The sequence below is a fragment of the Nelumbo nucifera genome, chromosome 3 (genome assembly GCF_055504915.1).
Source record: "Nelumbo nucifera cultivar China Antique chromosome 3, China Antique-T2T, whole genome shotgun sequence".
In the NCBI taxonomy this organism is placed as follows: domain Eukaryota; kingdom Viridiplantae; phylum Streptophyta; class Magnoliopsida; order Proteales; family Nelumbonaceae; genus Nelumbo; species Nelumbo nucifera.
Window position 1 is genome coordinate 91,135,875 of NC_142651.1, and position 22,517 is coordinate 91,158,391.

Genomic DNA, 22,517 nt, shown 5'->3' on the forward strand with positions numbered 1-22,517 from the left:
AGCACATACTTGCGTTGGGATATGAAGATGCCATCTTTAGATTGAGCCACTTCAATACCTAAGAAATACCTCAATTCCCCCAGATCTTTGATCTCAAACTTTGCATTGAGGAAGGTTTTAAGGTTATCAATCCTTGTCACATCAGTGCTAGTCACTACAATGTCATCCACATAGACTTTAAGATATACCACTGATGAACCTCTCCTCTTCACAAAGAGGGTATGATTAGGTTGAGTCTGTGTGTAAACAAACTACCAAACTTAACAAGAGTAGCCCTAAACCTCTCAAACCAGGCTCTAGGTGACTGTTTGAGCCCATAGAGAGACTTCTTCAGCTTGCAGACCTTACCCTGCATATCTGGGTCATATATCCCTAGTGGGAGAGACATATAAACCTCCTCATGTAACTCTCCATTCAAGAAGGCATTTTTCACATCTAGCTGATAGAGGGGCCAATCTGAATGAGCTGCCAAGAATAGTAAAACCCTCACAAAGTTTATCGTCGCAACAGGGGAAAAAGTCTCGTGGTAGTTAATCCCATACATCTCTTTTTTTTTTGAAGAATTATTGTATTGCGAAGAGAAACCAGATACATCAGCCCATGTAGGCATGTACAATGAGGACCTGTACAATGGGAATTTACAAAAAGATATAAGAAATCAGATAAAAAATGGTCCAGCTTGCAAAAAAAAAAAAGAAAAAAGCTGAACTCCAGTAAAAGCTCTTTATACACTTAACCGGGAACATAAAAAACCTGTGACTTTGTTTTTGACTGAAACTATGTCATTGGAAAGGTTTTCAAAAATTCGGCTGTTCCTTTCCTTCCAAAGGGCCCAAAGGACAGCAGATAGAAAAAAAATTCCAAAGCAGCTTGACTCTTACATTCATGCCCTCTAAGGTCCACCCCTGAAGAAGCTGTACAACAGAAGCAGGAGGGCAAGTGGAGACACCAAAATAGGAGAGAACCATATCCCAGAGCTGCTGAGAGAAGTTGCAGTGCGTAAAAATGTGGCTGGAAGATTCAGGAGCTTCACTGCAGAAGGGACAGTAGATATTAGGAAGCTGCATCCCCCTTCTGAGTAGTCGATCTGTGGTTAGGCACTTATCAAGTGCTGCAGTCCAAACCAAGAAGGCTACTTTTGAAGGAGCATGGGATTTGCAGATTATAGTCCAAGGGAAGTCTCCATCTTCATTGGCCATGAGGTTGTTGTAGAAAGACATAAAGGAGAAAATGCCGGAAGTCTCCCAAGCCCAAAATCTTTCATCATCTGCCTGCGGGTTGGGCTTGAAGCTGTGATTGAGGATTAAAAGATCTGTTAGTGGACCTATTTCCCAATCATTAAGATTCCTTTTGAAGATAGGGCTCCAAACAAGTTCACCATTCCTCAAATCAAAGCAGTCTTCCACTACAACATCTTTATCTTGTGCAATGTCAAAAAGAGAGGGGAAACTTTCTTTTAGAGCAGTGTCCCCACACCAGTTATCATACCAGAATTTAAGGAGGTCGCCCTTGCCAACTTTGCATTTAATTTCCTTTAGGAAATCTGGGGAAATAGAGACAACATTGCTCCACAAAGCACAACCCATTGGGAGAAAGCCAGGGCCCGAGTCCTGCCCTACATTTGTGAGCCCATAATTATCTGCAATAATTCTCCTCCGAAGGCTGCTCCCCTCTTTACTGAATCTCCAGCACCACTTACCAAGGAAAGCCTTGTTAACAGTTTTAATATTTCTAATTCCTAAACCACCAGTCCTCCTTGATTTGCACACAGATTTCCATCTAACCAAGTTAAATTTGGGATTGTTCTTCCACCCAGCCCATAAAAAGAGTCTCATTTTCTTCTCTAGAAGCCTTGCAACACTAGCAGGAATCTGAAACAAGGAAAGATGATAGATTGGGAGTGTAGATAAGACACTCTTAATTAGAGTGAGCTTACCTCCCTTTGAAAGATACTTAGATTTCCACATTGCCAATTTTCTGTCAAATCTGTCAATAACCGGGTCTCAGATGTTCTTAGAGCTGCATTTGGCTCCCAAGAGAAGACCAAGGTATGTTGTGGGCAGCTTTCCAGATTTACAGCCCAAGATACTAGCCATATTGGGATCAGGGAGACCTTCTTCTGTCTTCAACAGTTCACTTTTAGGCAAGTCAATTTTGAGGCCTGAGACTGCTTCAAACCATCTGAGAATATAACCTAAATAGGCCAGCTGATCAGAAGAGTAGTCACAGAAGAAGATAGTATCATCAGCGAATTGAAGAAGAGAGAGCTGAGTTCCTCTTTCACTGACTTTAAAGCCATGAGTGATACCACTTTCTGTTACCCTACGAGTGAGCTTACTTAAGGTTTCCATAATTATATTGAAAAGGAAGGGAGACAAAGGGTCTCCTTGCCTTAGAACCCTTGAGCTTTTTAACCTACCACAGGAAACACCATCGAGGAGGAGAACCGCGAAAGTGGGAGGGGTTACACAGACCTTTATCCAGTTCCGCCACTTAGAACTGAAATTCACTCTTGCAAGCATATAGTCCAGGAAATTCCTACTGACATGGTCAAAAGCCTTTTCAATATCCACCTTGAGAATCAGCCCCCCTTTACTCTCCCTTCTACGTGAGTCAATCAACTCATTAGCGATAAGGACCCATCAAGAATCTGTCTCCCTTCTACAAAAGCACCTTGGGAGGGTGAGATGATCTTACCCATCACTCTCTTCAGCCTTGAAGCTAAGACTTTTGCTAGTATTTTATAAACACTTCCTAAGAGGCTGATGGGTCTATGATCTTTCAATTCCAAGGCCTCTTCCTTCTTAGGAACCAAGGTGATAAAAGTTGAGTTGAGACATCTTTCCAGAGAAGCGTTTGCATGAAATTCTGCAAAGACCTTCAGCAGATCTTGCTTAATGAACTGCCAACCCAGCTTATAGAACTTCAAAGTAAAACCATCCGGGCCTGGGGCTTCGTCCCCTTCCATTTGAAAGATAGCCTCCCTGATTTCTTCCTCTGTAAATGGTTTTTCTAAATCAGCAGCCTCTTCTTCTGATATTCTGTTAATATCCAATCCATCCCGCCTAGACCTCTTTTTCCATCTTTCTTTATACAGATTCGAATAGAAATCCACAACGGCATTTTTAATTCTGCTATCCCCTTCCAAGACCTCCCCATTTACTTTTAGGGATTTAATACTGTTTATGCGCCTTCTAGAATTAGCCATTTTGTGGAAGAAATTAGTGTTGTTGTCACCTTCTTTCAACCAAAGATTCCTAGACCGCTGCCTCTGCTTAACCTCCTCTTGCACTGAAAGTTTGTCAAAAATCAGATTAGCTTGGGATCTCTTTTTCCTATTTTCTTCACTCAAGGGGCCTCTCTCCTCTAAATCCAAATCAACAATTTGCTGGAGATAGTCGGCTTTTTTGGCCTCAACTCCTTTAAAAACTTCTTTATTCCACACTTAAATTTTCTGTTTCAGATCCTTCAGTTTCAGATGGAACACATGGCTAGCTGAGCCAAAGAAGCTCATGTTCTCCCACCACCCCTGAATCATGTTCATGAAGCCATCTTCCTTTAACCACATATGCACGAATCTGAAAGGGCCCCGCGGAGGTAACAGCCCTCCACTGTCTAGGAGAAGTGAGATATGGTTTGACAAGGGTCTAGGGAGGGCTGACTAAGTTAGATTTGGAAAGGTGTCATCCCAATTAGGTGAGGTAAGGAAACGATCCAACTTTACTAGAGTAGGTGCAGCTTGGTTGTTTGTCCAAGTAAAGTTAGCACCTGCCAAAGGCAAATCCATTAAACTCCACCTCTGAACAAAACTTGCAAAGCTTCTCATTCCTCTATCTCTTCTGGCTTGCCCGTTTTTCTCCGACGCAAATCTGATTGTATTGAAGTCCCCTCCGATGCACCAAGGAATGGAGGAATCTCCCCCTTTGAGTGCAAATCTGATTGTATTGAAATCCCATGCTTCTGTGTATAGCCTTTTGCAATCAACCGGGCTTTGTACCTCTCAATGGAACCATCGACATGATTTTTGATGGTATACACCCACTTACAGCCCACTAGCTCCTCCTTCCCTTCAGGCAAATCAACCACTTCCCATGTGTCATTCTTGTGCAGTGCCTCTATCTCGGTTTTCATAGCATCCCTCCATTTTGGAATTGGGAGTGCTTCTGATATAGACCTAGGTATAGGGTGAGAAGAAACAAAGGAAAGAAAAGAATAATATGAAGGGGAAATAAGGCCATAAGAAAGGTGTTTAGAAATACAAGGCGTTTAGAAAGTTGTTCGTACTCTCTCTCCTTTTCCTAATCCTTTTACTTAAAATGGTTAATCACTAATTAACAAAAAATTACAAGTAAGCCCTTAGTGGGGTGGCTAGCTAATTAAAACAAGAGAAACTGATGCTAATAGGCCCATAAGAAAAGGCCCATTAACAGAACAAAACATAAACAAAAAATAAAACACAACCATGGGCTATGGGCCATTCGGCTCATCTTCCTTATAGTTTATAACACTTATACCCTTTCTGAGTGCTAAAATAGCCAACAAAGACACACATAGTAGATCGTGCATCTAATTTGTCTACATTCTAGGCCAATCTTATGGACAAAACACACACACCCAAAAACCCTAGGAGTAAGAGGAAAATGAGACAAGGTAGGAAACAAAACAAAGAAAGGAGGATGACCTTCAAAGATAGACATGGGCATCCGATTAATAAGGAAGCAAGATGTAAGTACTAGATCACTCCAAAAACGTTTGGGTACATTCATATGGTGCAAAAGGGACTGAGTAGTCTCCAAAAGATGGCGGTTCTTTCTCTCAACCACTCCATTTTGCTGAGGAGTGTAAGTACATGGGGTTTGATGGATAATACCATGTTCCAAATATTCTTGAAACGGTGTATAAAAGTATTCTTGGCCATTATCAGAACAAAGTATTTTTATATGTATAATTATTAATTTAATTATTTATTTGTTAAATTTAATATTTAATATATAATATATATAATATTATATTATTTTTAATATTTTTAATTTTATTTTTTCTTTATTATATTATATATATAAATATAATAAATATAAATAATATAATATATATAAATATAAACATAATAAATATAAATATAACGAAATATAGGATCCCTTCACCAAATTGATTGCAAATTTCACCATAAAAATTTTGGAAAATAGAAAACAATTCACTCCTTTATTTCATAAGATAAAGCCATGTCATCCTTGAATAGTCTTTAACAAAAATTACAGAGTACTATGACACTATTTTATTTGGACCCCAAATGTCTGAATGGAACAAAGAAAAAGGACTTGGCATATGACTGTCAATCTTAGGACTAACGGGGAACATGATGGTGTTTTCCATACTGACACGACTAACAATTCATAGTAGAAAGACAACTCAAGGATGGAACAAGTAACTTAAGTGCCACTGAAGAGGAGAAAGAAATGATTGAAGAACTGTTGACGAACCACCACCATCAAGATAATACAGTCCACCAGCTTCATGCCTTTCACCAATCTTCATCCCTGTCTTGAGATCCTGAAAAACACAAGAAGGACAAAAGGTGATAGAGCAATTAAGAGATTTGGTCAATTTACTAACAGACATAAGGTTAATGGGGAATTTGCGAAAAGACAATTACCGCCATGACCTGGCTGAACTCCCCAAGCTTTTCCTCTACCTCCATGACCTCCTCCTCGTGTCATTTCAAAAGCAGACCTATCAGATATGGTAGAGTTCTCTGTAGGTCCAACAGAAACCCTCCGAAGACAGGCAAACACCTCTTCAAGAGAGGGAAGGGCAGACCCACCTAGTATCTATTTTCTCATTGGTTTATATTCAGACTTCAACCCTACTAAAAATCTGGTTACATCAAGGTGCTCTCTGTTGTTGTCGAGTCTTGACATCAGAAGTAAGGGGATGATACACATCCAACTTATTGTGAAGATTCCTCATACTAGCATAGTACTCCTCAAGACTTTGATTACCTTGCTGCAGATTAAAATGCTCTTGGTAAAGTTGGTATACTCTAGTAGTATTGTCTTGTCCAAAGTAAAGTTGCTTTGCATGGTTACAAATCTCCTTGGTTGTATCTAAGAACATAAAATTCACACTAACCTTGGGTTCCATACTATTCCATTACCATGTCACAATTTGTGCATCTTCTTGTTCCTATTCACTATATCCCTAAGAATCAACAGAGGGTTTTTTCTTCTTTCACATGTTTCACCTTCTTCTTAGCTCTAAGGAAAACTTTTACAGATTTAGCCCAAGGCACATAATTCCATTCCTACCATTCAGTTTAATAGATGTCATGTGCACATTTAGGTAATCGGGAGGGGGGGGTTCATAACACTAGATTTGTTTTCACTGCTATCTACCATAGCTGATGCGATAAAAAAAATTCACTCACTAGTATGTCACACCACCTCACTTACTAGTCACCACACTGCACACTAATGGCTGGTTATTGCTGAAAACATCTACTGTCACAGTTTTCAGCAATAATAGTCACTGCTATTCTTCACTTTCAACATCACAAAACACTCGAATACACCCCACACACATAGTACTAGGTCTGAAACTAATCAATACTCATTTCACACTGTAACACCCATGTGACCCACCTATTTGAGCCACAAAAATCAGACCTGCACTCGTCTGTCCACTACATCTGAAACAGCTTTCTTTTATCCATTGATTAGAGAGCTTCCTACCAACCACCAAAAACAACCACTGCACCACCAACCGGAGGCATCAAAACCTCCAATAGAAGAAAATGATCACTCCTTTTCAGCTCTTCTGCTAACCTCCAAGTGGTTGATGAGAATTCTGCAAAAACCTAGGGTAAATGGTGATGAAAAATTCTGGGTAGATCTAAACTTCTTACAGTAGCTCTGATACCATGATAAAGTTCAGATCTGTTCCAGTTTTAGTATAGAGTATAGAGAAGAGAATAAAGGCTGGTTCGAACTAGAGAAGACAGTTTCTCTCTAGTCGGTCAGATTTTATATATAAGTTTCTAATTAAGAGCAAAAAGACAGTTGTGCCCCTATTTAAGTTTGGGACACAACACTTAAACCAGACTATAACAGATATTACACCCCACACTCTTAACATAAAGCAAAAGGACCGAACTACCCCTCTACAGCCGACTCTTAACAATAATAATGTATCTTTCCAATCAAAATGTATTGTCACATCTATGGTGAACATTAGCAACGATAGGAGTGCAATATTGCTTTGTCCCATGTAAAGTAGTGAATACCATCTAGATCCTCCATCTGACACTGGTTATGTTGCATCTTAGTTCTGTCCCTAGGAAAAGACCTTCACTAAGCATATAAAGCTATCAATGTGCCTTTCGAGACTGAGTTGCATCTTGGAGACTGCAAACTCAATTAAATAAAGATTTGGTTTCTCACAAAGCTTTTATAAGCATAAACCATGACCAATTCCCTCTTTTGTTGCTTACCAGGAAATAATTGGAAGTACCCGCATTTTCATTGCTTTGCACAGATCAATGTTACGGCTTCAGCGGTTAGTAATAGATGTGACAGTATTTTTTGGATCTTATTTCTTGAATACTCTTAGATATGCTTCTTTAATTTAATTTACACCATTACTGCATCTTATTTAATGGTTTATATATACATTAAAATCATCGATTCTATTGTGATAATAATGCTAATTTTCCAATTAACTGGTGATATCCATGTGGATTAACCATGATTAAAGCATCTCAGTTATTCATACGAATTGTCACAATTAATTATAACTATCCTTTGGTTTGCCATCATTCAAGGATTTGTAAAGTTTTGATGTCAATTTACATAAGATAAAGAGAACAGAAGAGAAGAATAAGGTGAGAAAATTTGAAAACAGCAATATGAGAGAATGGGGTTGACAATCTTTCTTGTTTCTTATACGCCTAATGATTGACCTGTATATTGACAGATCAAATTACAAGGCTCTTTAATAGGCTCCTAATGATCTACCCAAGTGCAAAGTCAATATTGTCCTTTCTCATTCTCAACATTCCCTCTCTACTAGCTGAGCATAGATATCATACACGCCTAGCTTGCAGAGGTTATCTTCCAGCTTTGACTAAGGAATTCCATTTGTAAGACAATCAGCCACTTGATCACCAAACTTTACAAATGGCTAGTAGATTTCACCACTAACAACACCTTTACAAATGAAATATTTATTTTTTTTGATCAATAACACTTTCATTAAATCATCAGTAGAAAATTTACAGGAGGAAGACACACACACTTATCTCCCAAGAGCCACAAAGAGCCTCATGAAAGGAAAAAAAGAAGAAAAAGAGAAAAGAAGACACTAAAGTTACAGCTTCGCCCAAAACAGTGAATCCCTTTCTACCCCTTGTTTAGCTAAACCGTCATCTAGGGAATTAGCCGATCTTTTAACCCAACATGGCTTAACTTCCATCTCCCGCACCAGCCACATGAATTTCCTCCTCTCATTGTTGTACTTCCATAAACCATTTTGATCTTTAGTCAGCCACCCTATCACCACCTCTGAATCCCCTTCCATTATGAGTTTCTTGATGTTCAACTCCTTAGCTTTCCGGACTCCTTCCATAACTGCAAAGATCTCAGCTCTAAGGGAGTCACCCACTCCAATTGGGCCTGATAACATGGCAGAGATGACCCCATTTTCGTCCCTAAAAATACCTCCAATTCCAGATTGTTCCGGATTTCCTCTATTACAACCATCAAAGTTTAATTTCAAGAATCCACTAGGTGGGGGAGTCCAAGCCACATTCATTACTGACTTGGTCTGTGTGCAATTTGCAATTTCACCCCACTTCCTCAACATGTCATCCACAATGTAATCTGGGAATAGTTCCAAAGATTTCAGCCATTGTACCGCCCTAATATGTATGATAGCCCTCAGATTTGCTGCTCCTCTCTGGGTTTCTGAGAATATCCTGGAGTTTCTTTCTTCCCACAATGTCCAACATACTGCAGCCCTTAGTCCTCTCCACATTATCCTTCCCCTTTTTATTCGCCACCTGAAAAAGGTAGGAGAGAAAAGGCCCTGCAAGTCTGATGGGGGATTCCAGCTGCATCCAAATATGGAGGAAGCCCAATCCCAAATTGAGCTCGCAAAGTGGCAAGACACCAGTAGGTGAAAACCAGTCTCCCCATCCGCTTTACATAGAACACACCACTGAGGTGACAAGCAAGTATTGGGTCTCTTCTTTTGGAGTAGATCACCAGTGTTGATTCTTTCCAGATAGGCTTCCCAACAAAGACTACCAACCCTAGGAGGTATTGCTCTGCACCAAACCTCACCAACAGGGAAAGGGGGGAAGGTAGGACTGGTGAACTAACTTAAGACTTTGAAGAACGAAGCACAAGAGAAGATGCCATTGGGGGTAGGTGTCCAAATTCTAGAATCCACCCTAGTGGGGTCTAAGACAACGTTATCAAGAAGTGCAATAAGGCTCGAAATACTGTCGAGGTCTGAGTCCCTCAAATCCCTTCTTAGACCCAAGTTCCACCCAATCCCAGAAGTTGAAGAGGACGGGGTGGTGAAAGACGAGATCGGCTCATTTTTCAAATCAGAAAGAGCATACAAAGAAGGAAACTAATCCTTTAAAGGGGTGCTCCCCACCCAGGTTTGTTCCCAAAATTTTATGGAGTTATCGGAATTCAAGTTATACCTGATATTAGGGGAGAAATTTGGTCAGGTCATGAATGGCTTTCCAAGGAGAATTGCTTGTGGTCCTAGCTCTGATTCCAGCATCCCATCCATTGTGCTCCAGCCCATGTATACTTGCCACTATTCTAGCCCATAACTTCTCCTTCTCCATGGGGAACCTCCACAACCACTTCCCCAACAGAGTCATATTCCTTCTCTTGATACTCCCAAGCCCCACTCTACAACAAGACTTACTCCTACATACTATCTCCCAGCTAACTCTGTGATCCCTCTTCTCCTCTCCTGGCTCCCATAGGAAATCTCTCATTAGCTTCCTAATCTGTTAGCAACCTTCACTGGGATTTTAAACACCGACAGGAAAAAGTTGGGTAAGTTAGCAAGCGTGGCCTTAATTAGTGTAATTCTCTCACCGAGAGAGAGGTAGTTCTTTTTTCAGGATACCGGTCTTTTTTCAAACCTTTCCACCATTGGGTTCCAAAAGCTCTCTCTCATGGGATTATCACCTAATGGCAACCCCAAGTAGTTCAAAGGCCACCCCGAAACTTCACACCCCAACACTTCAGCACTCTCCCTGATCTCTCCCTCCTCCAAGTTTATCCCCACTACACAACTTTTCCCAAGGTTAACCTTCAAGTTAGACATTTGCTCAAACACTTGTATCACCAACTTCAAGTTCCTGATAAAACTCACATTACCACCTTCACAAAATAGAATCTTGTCATCAGCAAACTGTAAGTGAGTGAGGCGGGTTTCCACCCTCCCAACTCTCCAGCCTCTAATGAGCCCCCTAGAATCTGCTATGTGAATCGGTTTCCCCAATACCTCCGCAATTAGAATGAACAAGAAAGGAGACAAGGGGTCTCCTTGTCTTATACCCTTACTGGCTGGAAAGAAATCTACCACTGTCCCATTCACTAGCACTGAATAATGACAACTCCTGACACAACCCATGATCCACTTTCACCATCTAGCCCCAAACCCAAATTTAGTCAATACTTTCCCTCAAGAAATCCCAGCCCACCAAGTCATAAGCCTTTTCCAAGTCCAACTTATAGACCACTCCCTTCTTCTTATCCCTCTTAAAGTTCTCCACACTCTCTTTAGCAATTAAAATCTGATCAGTAATTTGTCTTCCACTCACAAAGGCTCCTTGATAGTGTGCAATGATATCGGGCAGTACCTTCTTCAACCTCAAAGACAACACTTTTGCAATGATCTTATACAAGCTATTAACCAAGCTAATTGGCCTAAAATTCCTCGGGTGGGATGTATCTTTCTTGTTTGGAATTAAGGCTATAAATGTAGAGTTCGCACCCGAATTGACAATTCCTCTCCTGAAAAACTCCTCAAACACCCGCAAGAGATCATCTTTCAAGATATCCCAACAGTCCTGATAAAAAGCGATTGTGAACCCATCCGGCCTTGGAGCTTTTGTTCTATCCGTAGAAAACACAACCTCCTTGATATCTTCTAGAGTAAAGCTTCTTTCCAACCTTCTCCTGTTCTCCACCCCTACATCTGGCCAGTCCAAACCTTCTACCCACACCCTTCTACTCACATGCCTTCTTAGAATAGATTTGAAGTGCTCCACACCGGCCCTGGAAATCTCCTCTTGTTGTACTAACTCAACTCCATCTACTACCAATTTGGAGATAAAGTTCTTTCTTCTCCTGCCATCTGCTAAAGAATGGAAATACCTAGTGTTTCTATCTCCCTCTTGCAACCACTTACACCGAGATTTTTGCCTCCAACTAATTTCCTCCTTGTGCAGACAATCCTCTAGCTGTCTTCTCAAATCTCTCCTGAGATCATTGTTTTCCTCTCCAAATTCTCCCCTTTCTTCTTTAGAGTCAAGGCTTTCAATCTTATCCATTAGATCTCCCTTTCTTTCTTCTATCCTCCCAAACTCCATCAAGTTCTACTCCTTGATTCTTGCTTTCAAGAATTGTAGTTTCTTATGGAATCTCATCCCCTCCCATTCCACCAGTGGGTTACTGTCATGCCACCACTCCCTCACTTTGTTAGTAAACCCTGGATGAAGTAACCACATTTTTTCAAATCTAAAGGGGGTAGGACCTCCACACCTTCTTTCCACCTTGCATAATACTATGGTTCAGGGATCTGAGGTCAGCCTTGGGAGAGCTCTAGAAGCCAAGGTTCCCCAATGTTCTTCCCAATCCAAAGAGAACAGGAATCTATCCAGTTTAGAGCAAATGGGTCTAGATTGAGATTTGACCATGTAAATGTCTTATGGGCTAGGGGAATCTCTTTAAGCTCAAAGGCATCCACAAAACTGTTAAACTTCCTCATGCTTTTTGTCACCCTCTGGTTAACCTTATTGGACTCCTCCGAGAATCTGATCACATTGAAATCCCCACCCATGCACCAAGGCCCATCCCACAACCCTCTAACATCAGCCAATTCCTCCCATAACTCCTCTCTCTCTCTATAGTCATTCGGTCCGTAAACATTTGTGAGCACCCATGTATAGTCATCCTCTTGCTGCTTAAACTTCATAGAAACCGAGTACTTTTCGATCAACTCCTCCAGACCTTCCACCACTTCCCTCTTCCACATTGTTACAATCCCCCCGGAAGCACCCCACGAGGGAGCAGCCACCCAGCTAATTCCTCTGGCTTTTCATACACTCCTTGCCCATTTATCATTAAACTCCATTCTCTTAGACTCTTGTAGCAGCACAATGTCTGGGTCAGACCGTCTTATTACCTCTTTTATTGTCGCCCTCTTCCTTGCACTCCCAATTCCCCTCACATTCCAACTAAGAATCTTCATTCCGCTTCTTTTTAAACCCCTTGCCACCTACCACTACTTTCCCCTTTCCTTCTGTCTCCTGAGGAAACTCTTTCCCTTATAAAATGCCTATCAACCTCAATGTGCTTAGTTCTGTCATGTTGAACAGGATTATGTGTAATGTTGATAGCAGCTTGGTTGTCACAATAGAGCATCATTGGTTTCTTGTAGTCCACTCCCAATTCTTCTAGAAGGGAATGTAGCCACAGTAATTCTGACACACCATGTGCCATTGCCCTGTATTCTGCTTCAGTTGAGGATCTAGCAACTACAATTGTTTCTTACTCCTCCATGACACAATATTCCTAGCAACCAGAGCACAATAACCAGAGGTGGATCTTCTATCATCAATACATCCTGCCCAATCGACATCAGTAAAAGCTTCCAGCTTCATGTGACCATGTTTAGCAAATAGAATACCTTTCCCTGGGGTACCTTTCAAGTAGCACAGAACCCTTTCTGCAGCAGCTAAATGAGTATATCTCTAGGAGAATGCATAAATTGACTAATAACACTTACTGCATAGGAACTATCTGGCCGAGTCATGCAAAGGTATAACAACTTCCCAAGCAGTCTCTGAAACACTCCCTTATCAGACAAAAGCTCACCATCTATAGCAGAAAGCTTATGAAGGATCAATCGGAGTGGAGATGGGTTTAGCTCCAAGTTTACCATTTTTAGCAAGAAGATCAAGGACATATTTACACTAAGAGTTGAAGATACCATCCTTAGATCGAGCAACTTCAATGCCCAAGAAATACCGAAGATCTCCCAAATCCTTGATTTCAAATTCAGAGTTGAGAAATCATTTTAGTTTACTAACCTCTTCAGTTTCATTACCCGTGACCACAATATCATCAACATAAACAATCAAGAAGGTCACCAGAGAGTAATTTCTCTTTAAGAACAGTGTATGATCAGATTGAGTTTGAGTGTAGCCAAAGGAGACAAGAGCAGCCCACAATCTCTCAAACCAAGCCCGAGGAGACTGTTTGAGACCATAAATAGATTTGTGTAGTTTACACACCTTACCTTTCATTTCCTTCCCATACACTCCTGGAGGTAGAGACATATAGACTTCTTCATGCAGGTCTCCATTCAAGAAGGCATTTTTAACATCAAACTGGTGTAGGGGTAGTCAAGGTAGCAACTAGAGATAGTAAAACCCTGACTGAGGTCATGTTAGCTACAGGAGCAAATGTCTCAAGATAGTTAATGCCATACATTTGAGTGTAGCCCTTAGCAACCAACCGAGCCTTAAACCTCTCAACCGAGCCATCAGAGTGATATTTAATGGTAAACACCCATTTACAACCCACTGGTTCCTTCCCTTCCGGCAAGTCAACAATATCCCAGGTATTTCTTATGCAATGCATCTAGTTCGGCCATCATAGCATCCCTCCATTCAGCTTGAGATAATGCTTCCGGTATAGACCTGGGTATCACATGGGAAGAAATAGAGGCAAGAAAGGAGTAGTAGGAAGGGGAGAGAAGGCTGTAAGACAAGTGTTTGGAGATACAATGGGTTGTACACTTCCGCTTGCCATTGCGGAGAGCAGTAGGAAGGTCAAGGTCTGGGACAGTCAGAGATGGGTCAGTAGAGGGCTGACTTGTTACCTCAGGAATGATGGGAGTGGCGAGATGCTCTTCTGAAGGAGGGGAAACAACTTGCACATGCTTGAATCTCTGCCTTTGGTACCACCTTTGGAGAGCAGGAGCAGGAGGAGGAGCAAGAATATCGGACTCACAAGGAATATCAGAGGTAGGTCCAGTGGGAGAAGTGGACACCCCATGATCGGACTTACAAGGAATGGGAAGAGGAACGACTAGAGACATAGCAAAGGGCTCGTCAGATTTCTCCCCCTTAGGAGGAATGCTAAAGAAGGGAGTCAACTCGGCAAAGGTGACATCCCGAGATACAAAGCGGGTGCCACAAACTGGATCAAAACAACAATAACCCTTCTGTGTGGAAGCATATCCTAGAAAAACACATTTATGAGCCTTAGGTTCAAACTTGTGCCTTTGATGACTATGAATATGCACATAGCAAGTGCACCCAAAAACACAGAGAGGAAGAGAAAAGATATCCCATCCGGGAAGAGAAGACTAAAAGGGGTTTTAAAGCCAAGGACCCGGGAGGGCATACGATTGATCAGAAAAGTAGCAGTAAGAACAACATCTCCCCAAAATTTTATAGGAACATGGGATGCAAATAAGAGGGATCTGGCAACCTCAACCACATGTCTGTTCTTTCTTTCCGCCACCCTGTTTGTTGTGGAGTGTAGGAACAAGAACTTTGATGAATAACCCCAAAAGCTTCAAGATAGGTGGAGAGGGTTCTCTCAAAATACTCCTTAGCATTGTCAGAACGGAATATTTTGATAGGAGTATTAAACTGGGCGAGGATGAGTTCATGAAATTTTTTCACAATAGCTGTACTTCATCCCTAGATTTCATGAGATAAATCCAAGTGTAACACGAATAATCATCAATAAAAAGGATAAAGTACCTGTAACCCCCCATGGTTGGCATATGATATGGCCCCCACACATCAGAGTGAACAATATGGAAAGGAGAAAGAGATCTTTTATTGTTAATTGAATAGGAATGTCTACAATGCTTTGCCAGTTCACATGACTCACAATGAAGACTCGATAAAGACACTCTAAACATATCTGGGAACAAATGACTCAAAGCAGAAAAAGACAAGTGACCAAACCGAAAGTGACATAATAAAATTTTGTTAACAGACTCTGACACAACTGACTCTAAGGCAACTCCATGAGGTGGTCCCAAAGCTTGATCCGATGTGTCCAACAAGTATATTCCGTTCGCCTCATGGCCACTCCCAATCATCCTCTGAGACTGCAGGTCCTGAAAAACACAATGAGTGGGAAAGAAGGTTATGCTGGAATTCATGGATTTTGTTAAGCTACTAACAGATAAAAGGTTTGTGTTAAGTTTAGGGACATGAAGGACAGGGGATAAGAAAAGGGTGTTAGAGGTCTTTATAACACCTTTACCAGAGATGGGGGCAAGGGACCCATCGGCAAGGGATATTTTCTCTTTTCCAGAGAGAAGGTGATATGAGCAAAAAAGATTAGACAGGCTGGTCATATGGTCTAATGCACCGGAATCAATAATCCAAGGGATTTTATGATTACCTGAAACTGAAGCATGATTTGCAGAAGCACGAATACCTGAGTGAGCAAAAGTCGATGAAGATGATGTGTTGTTGGAAGGGTGAGCTGAAGAAACCGTGGCTTCCAAGTGATTTAGGAGCCTCCCATACTTTTCAAAATCCAGCTTCATTGCAGCCAACTGCTCAATGGTTGATTTCTCTTCACTCTCCTTCCCCCTTTAGGTATTGTAGCAGTCTTTGGTTTTCCTGCCTGACTGCCCTTCTTAGAGTTGTTGTTATTCTTAAACCTATCAGGGAGAAGCTCAGGATGAAGCTTCTAGCAGGTGTCCTTTGTATGCCTCGGTTTCTTGCAATATTCACATCTGTTCTCTTTTCTCAGTAGGTCCCTTTGGCTTCATTCCTGCATATGCCTGTGAAAGAATAACATATGCCTGTGAAAGAGTAACCTCATCTCTAGCCAAGATATTTTGTCTAATGATGTCAAACTCAAGGTTGAGTCCAGTGAGAAATTCAAACACCCTATTTCTCTCCACCAGCTTTCTATACATTTCAGCATCCTTCTTACTCTCCCATACCACTGTCTCCATAACATCAATTTCCTGCCATAGGGATTTCAGTATAGAGTAGTAGATTGCTACACTCTTCTCCCCCTGTCTCAGGTTCTTCACATCACTTTTCAACTTTTAAGCTCTGGCTACATTCAATTTCTGTGAAAAGGTCTCAGTAACACTGTCCCGTATCTCCTTAGCCGACATCTAGAGATAGTGCTGGCTTATATGAGGTTGCATAGAGTTGACCAACCATCCTATGACAGTATAGTTCTCTTGCATCCATTTTTCAAATTCAGGGTCTGTCTCTTCGGGTTTCACCTTACTGCCTGTGAGATACCCGAGTTTTCCTCTACTACAGACATAGATTCTTATAGACTGTGCCCAAGCAAGATAATTTGTCCCATCTGGCTTGATTGTGGTTACACCAGTCAAAACGGAATCTACTGAGCCAAAGCCAGAAACCGGCACCTGCTTGAACTCACTTCCGTATGTCTCCATTAATCAAACGAAAATCAAAGAACCAGAAATTTTGTCTATATAAACTTACTTGAAGTCAAAACAGAAATCGGGTGCTTGAAAAACTAGGGTTTTGCTTCGTCCAGCTATTGGGAGGAAGAGAGAAGATGCAGCCACACCTACCAGACCAACCCAAATTCTTCCAAACCTGAACCGCCCTCCTTTTACAGTCACGAGACACCTTCCAAGCACAGAGCACCACACCCAAGCTTCACCTTTTCTGGTAACCTCGAAAATCTCTAGTCGGCTAGGGTTTCGGGCAGCAGCAGAACAGCACCGCTTCTCGGCAAAATCCAGCCAGATCTAAACTCTCCAAACCCTCTACCAACTAGGCAAGTGATCCTCTATACTATAGAGAACCTCTCTCTCCATACACTCCCTTGATTTTAGAGTGTATGGGAACGAAGAAAAAGAAAGAAGAACTAAACCCGCTCTGATACCAAGATGTAAATCAGTCCTCAAATATCAAGAACAAATTTAGGGATTAGAAGAAGTAAAGAACTGGTCTGAACAGCTATACAAGAGAAGAAGATGGCGAAAAGAGAAGGAGTCGAAATTAATCTCCATTCTCCTCTAACCCTATTTTATTAAGATCTAAAAATTAGATGATGACAAGAATGCTCTTAAGTGGGTGGCCAGCTTGGCAGTTACATAAGAGAATAAAACAAGAATAAATAACAGGCCCATTAAGTGTGGCCCATCAACAATAAAATAAAAGATATTACAAGAGAGGATGTTAGGGCCCATTCGGCCCAGTCTCTTTACAGAATCAACCATTCCCTTCTTGCCACGCAGTTCTTCTTCAACCTTCTCATCTCCCTCCCTACGAGCCTCTTTCCAGAGCACCGATTCAATGGATGAAGCTAGCCACACTGAGTAACAAAGCCCTTCAACTAGCACCTCTATCTTCCGAGGAATCTCCTCAGGTTTTACACCATTCAATAAAATGGAAGCTGAACAAAGGTCTCCCCAAAAGGCACCTCCTAAAGATCCTCCACACATCAAAGCAATGGCTTCAGCAACTTCCTGCTTCCACAAGTTAAAGGGAAGGCCTAAGAGACGCACCAGCACTCCATCTTCAACAAAGAAATCTTTGGAGTTTGATCCCGGACACCATCTTGATACTGTGATATTTCCAAGATCAGCTTGGATATTTAATGCCTCAACTTCTACTCTATTCTCAAGCAGATCCAGCACAGCCTTGTCCTTCTCAAAGGGTGTTAAAATAAACGTACTCTTCAGCTTTAAACTTGTTGTTAACAGATCTGCAACTTTCCTCCTGTCTAGTATATGAGCTGAAGCTTTAACTATCAGCTTACTTTCCCAATCTCCTCTCTGTATGTTTACTCCCATTCTGTATTTGCCTGCCCCAGCTGTCACTAAAAGAGTCTCTTGCTTATTATTGCTCACCAGACTAGTAGAAGTGCTTATCTTCCTTTTTACTGTTACTTCTCTTTTAGAACCCAAGCGTTGCAGCAGTTCACATAAGACCCCATGAACTGCCTTCCAGTCCCGACTCTTCCTTCCTTCTGGTAGGCAGACCATCTGCTTTCTTCCCTTGCCAAAAAATTCTGTCAAAGAAATAAAATAACCTTTAAGGTTTCTCTTACATTCTACAACAAACCTTCTTCCAGTTTCTGAGAGAAACTCTTTCCAACAATTTTGTTTGCCTTTGTTACTTGCACCTTCTACAAACTCCTTGAACCCTTCAATTACCCCCAAACCTTCTAACAGCACCATCCCTCTCTTTGCTTCCCTGATTTTCAAGCTCAGCTGACCATTTAATCTCAGCTCCTCAAATAGCAGCTCCTTAGTTTCAATCTTCAAAGCTTTTCTCCAAAGGCCTACCTCCACAAACTCTCCCATCTCCAACGGCTTCCTCTCCTCCTTGTGATGCTCTGCATGAAGCTGAGAATCCTCCTCCTTCAGAAACAGGGATGGTTAAATTCAACTTTGATGGCTATTGCCTTGGAAATCTGGGGCCATTTGGGATGGGAGGTGTGAGAGATCATGGTGGTAACATAATACTAAGCTTCTCATGACTAGCAGGTCAAGATAACAGTTGTAAATCACACCTGCAGTAATCTGAATTAAAAGAAAAGAAACAGGAGAAAAGGAGATTGAAGAGAGAGAAGTGATGGAAGAAAAGGAAGAAGAAGAGAGAGTCCAAATGAAATATTTGTCAACCTCTGTATGGCTGATGAAATCATGCTCCATGGGATTATTAGTTATGTCGATGGCAGCTTTGTTATTAAAATATAACTTCATAGGTTTCTCATACTTAGATCATGTGGAGATATACCTTAATGTATATTATTAGTATAGTCCTTGTTGTATAGTACTCTTATTGTTTTATTTGTTCTTTTTATCTTTCAGCCGTATAAGGGCATTCTTGTTATTGTACATATCTTTTAATATAAAAGGGGCTCTTTGAGGTGGAGGTCGACTATTCTTGACACCCCTGAATCTACTCTCTTTTGTTCTCAGTTCTGCTCACATGGTCGACTATTCTTGACACCCCTGAATCTACTCTTTTGTTCTCAGTTCTGCTCACATGGTATCAGAGTAGGTCATCTGTATCAGCCTGGGAATTTTGGTTTCTACACAAGATTGAAGAGTGTTTTTCAATGCTTCCATCAGTATTGTTCGGATTCTGATCTGGATCTTCTTGAGGGCTGTTTCGATCAGCACAAAAACCCTCCTTTTTTCTAAAAAAGACGCCTGACTGGTTGTTTTTTTCACACTTTTCTCTCTTTCGGCTGATCCAATCAGCCTATAACTCTAGATCTGGTGTCGCCCTAGGCCCCTCTTTCCCTCCAGTCACTTGGATCTCTTTTCCATCTCCTTTTTGAAGGGTTTTTGGTCCCTTCTTTGGTTCGACAGTCCTGAAACTTACCTTTTTTGGACTGTCAACACCTTTTTTGTTTGCTCAAGCTGTTTGGACCCTTCTCTGGATTGCTGTAGTACTGGTTCCTCCTTTTTTTTCTCTTGGGTAGAAGTGGATTGCTGTTCGGACTAGTATTTGGACTATTGCCAAACCTTTTTTTTTTTTTTTTTTTGCTGTTTTATGCTGTAATAGCTTTAGATAGAGTGGATATTATTCCTGTGAAACTGAATGGACAAAATTATGGGATGTGGAAATTCCACTTTGATTTTTATGTTGAAGGGAAAGGTTTGGAAGGACACCTAAATGGGATTGTCACTAAACCAATTGTGACCGAGGCCAAAGCCTTACAACAATGGAAACTAGGTAACGACAAGATTGTTTCCTGGATTCTCAGCTCAATTGATTCTCATATTGTTGTACCTATGAGGAGAATGAAAGCAGTCTATGAAATGTATTCATATTTGGAGAAAGTTTATAAACAGTCCAATATGTCTAAACAGTTTCAAATAGAATCAGAGATATTTGCCTACTGTCAAGGAGATAGAAGGATACAAGAATACTATTCAGGTTTTCTTGATTTGTGGGCTGAATATGAACTTGTCCATATTGATACCTCAGACTCAGTAGAATGTGTGAAATACCTTCAGAAACATTTTGAGAAGAGGAAAGTAAATCAGTTCTTGATGAGGCTTAGACCTGAATATGAGATAATAAGGTTCAATATTCTGAGCAGAGGAACACTTCCAGATCTGGATTCTGTTTTGGGGGAGTTATTAAGGGAAGATACTAGGCTTCTCACTGCAGCTAGATTTGATGGAAAGATGATTGAAATTAGGGCTGAAACAGATTTTGTTGCTCGTGGAGGTAAGAAGTCAACCTCCAAGGACTTCTCCAAAACCCAGTGTTATGAGTGTAAGGGTTTTGGACATATTGCCTCTCACTATAAGAAGAATGTGTGCACCTATTGCAAGCAACATGGTCACATTATTCTAGATTGTCCAGTTCGACCAACTAAGGATTCTTAGAAAAAGACTCAACCTTGGGCCTATCAAGTAACAGATGGGCATGCAACTAACATTGCGTCCACTAAGGGCCTATTGGCTTGTTTAGTAAGTTCTCTGGATATTATTCTTCTCCTTCACATGCTTGAATTATAGATTCAAGTGCCACCAATCATATGACAAGAGCTTATCTCAATCAACCAAATCCATCTACTAAAACTCACCATAAACTCATTGTTACTGCCAATGGTGAAAAGTTAGACATTATTGCTAGTAATGACTTATCACTTAAATTGTAATCCACTATGTCCTTCCTTCTTTCAAAAACCCTCTTAGTGCCCAACCTTACTACTAATCTGATTTTTGTTGGCCAACTTGTTGATGAAGGAAATGTTCTTACCTTTTCTCATGATGGTTGCTTGATATAGGACCGGTACACTGGGAAGGTGAAAGGGAAGGGGTGTAGGTTGGGCTATTTGTTAGCATTGGAGTTCGAGAAGTCTCAATTAGGAGCATCCTCGACTTATCTTAGTTTACCTATATCTGATTCTCTGTTGAGTCATAGAAATAATGTTTGGGATTTATGGCACAAACGATTAGGTCATCCATATTCTCAAAAATTGAAGTTTTTGTTTGGTTTTGGTTTAATTAAGAATAAAATTCCTCCTATTCATACTTTTGATCTTTCTTGCACTGCTTGTTGCTTGAGTAAAAGTTATGTTTTACCTTTTCTTCACACTTCTAAGAATGCCACTGCACCTTTTGAGATAATACATAATGATGTTTGGTCTGCTTCTATTACTTCACGATTGGGACACAAATACTTTGTATTGTTTATAGATGATTGTACTAGATACACTTGGATTTATTTTCTACGACACAAATCAGAGGTCTTTGCGACATTTAAATTATTCATACTATGGTGCCAACTCGCTTTAAGTGTAATGTGAGTATCCTCCGTTCAGATTCAGGGGGAGAATATAGAGGCATAGACTTTTAGGTCTACTTGAGGAGTTATGGAATTCAATCTCTGCGCAGCTGTCCAGACATTCCTCAATAGAATGGTGTAGCTAAACGAAAGAATGGACACATCCTTAGTGTTGTGCAGACATTACTATAGGAATCTCACGCTCCGACTTCGTTTTGTGTAGGAGCAGCTAGTACAGATGTGTATTTGATCAACTATCTTCCTTCTTTTGTTCTTGGCAACACTTATCCCTTCCAAAAACTTGTTTGTCGTCCCCCAGACTTCTCCACTCTTCATGTTTTTGGTTGTCTTTGTTTTGTACATCTTCCTATTTGTAAACGTTCTAAATTAACTACTCAGTTTGCTATGTGTGCCTTTGCAGGATATAGTCCTGACCACAAAGGATTCTTGTGTTGTGATCCTGCTATTCGTTGTATTCGGATTTCACGGAATGTTGTGTTTCTTGAACATATTTCCTTCTTTGTTGGAATTGTTAGATTGTCTACTCCTATCTCTGTTTTGTAGGACTTTGATTCATATAATACTCATACTTCCTCTACTGAGAAAGATCTTCTCATCTTCACTCGCAAGCGACCATGTGTCCCAGATCCTGTGCCTACAACCCCCTTTCCACCCAGTCTAGAGCATCCTCCTCTTGGACCTCTTGTAAGTGACATTTCCCTCTAAGATCCTTCTGTTTTAGATGGTAGTTCTCCTATTCCTCTTCATTGTTCTACTCGTATTTCTCAACCTCCTGATCGCTATGGTTTTCCTTAAAGCCATATCTCATTTTCTACTGTACTTTCTTTTGCAAATATTCCTAGTTCTTATTAGCAAACCATTAGAAGTCCTCATTGGAAAGAATCCATGGATGCTAAGATTCAAGCCCTCCATGAGAATGATACTTGGGATCTTGTGCCTGTTCCTCCAAATGCTT

The 22,517-nt window shown here is 40.8% G+C and overlaps 1 protein-coding gene across 2 annotated transcripts in view; it reads left to right on the forward strand.

The window, feature by feature from the left end:
- Positions 1-22,517, forward strand: part of KU70 (ATP-dependent DNA helicase 2 subunit Ku70-like protein) — a 100,110-nt gene that overhangs the window by 61,292 nt on the left and 16,301 nt on the right. For both annotated transcript variants that reach the window (XM_010275107.2, XM_010275109.2), the window contains exon 14: positions 7,490-7,551. In XM_010275107.2, the coding sequence (XP_010273409.1) occupies positions 7,490-7,551 (62 nt within the window). The remainder of the gene's footprint in view (positions 1-7,489; positions 7,552-22,517) is intronic.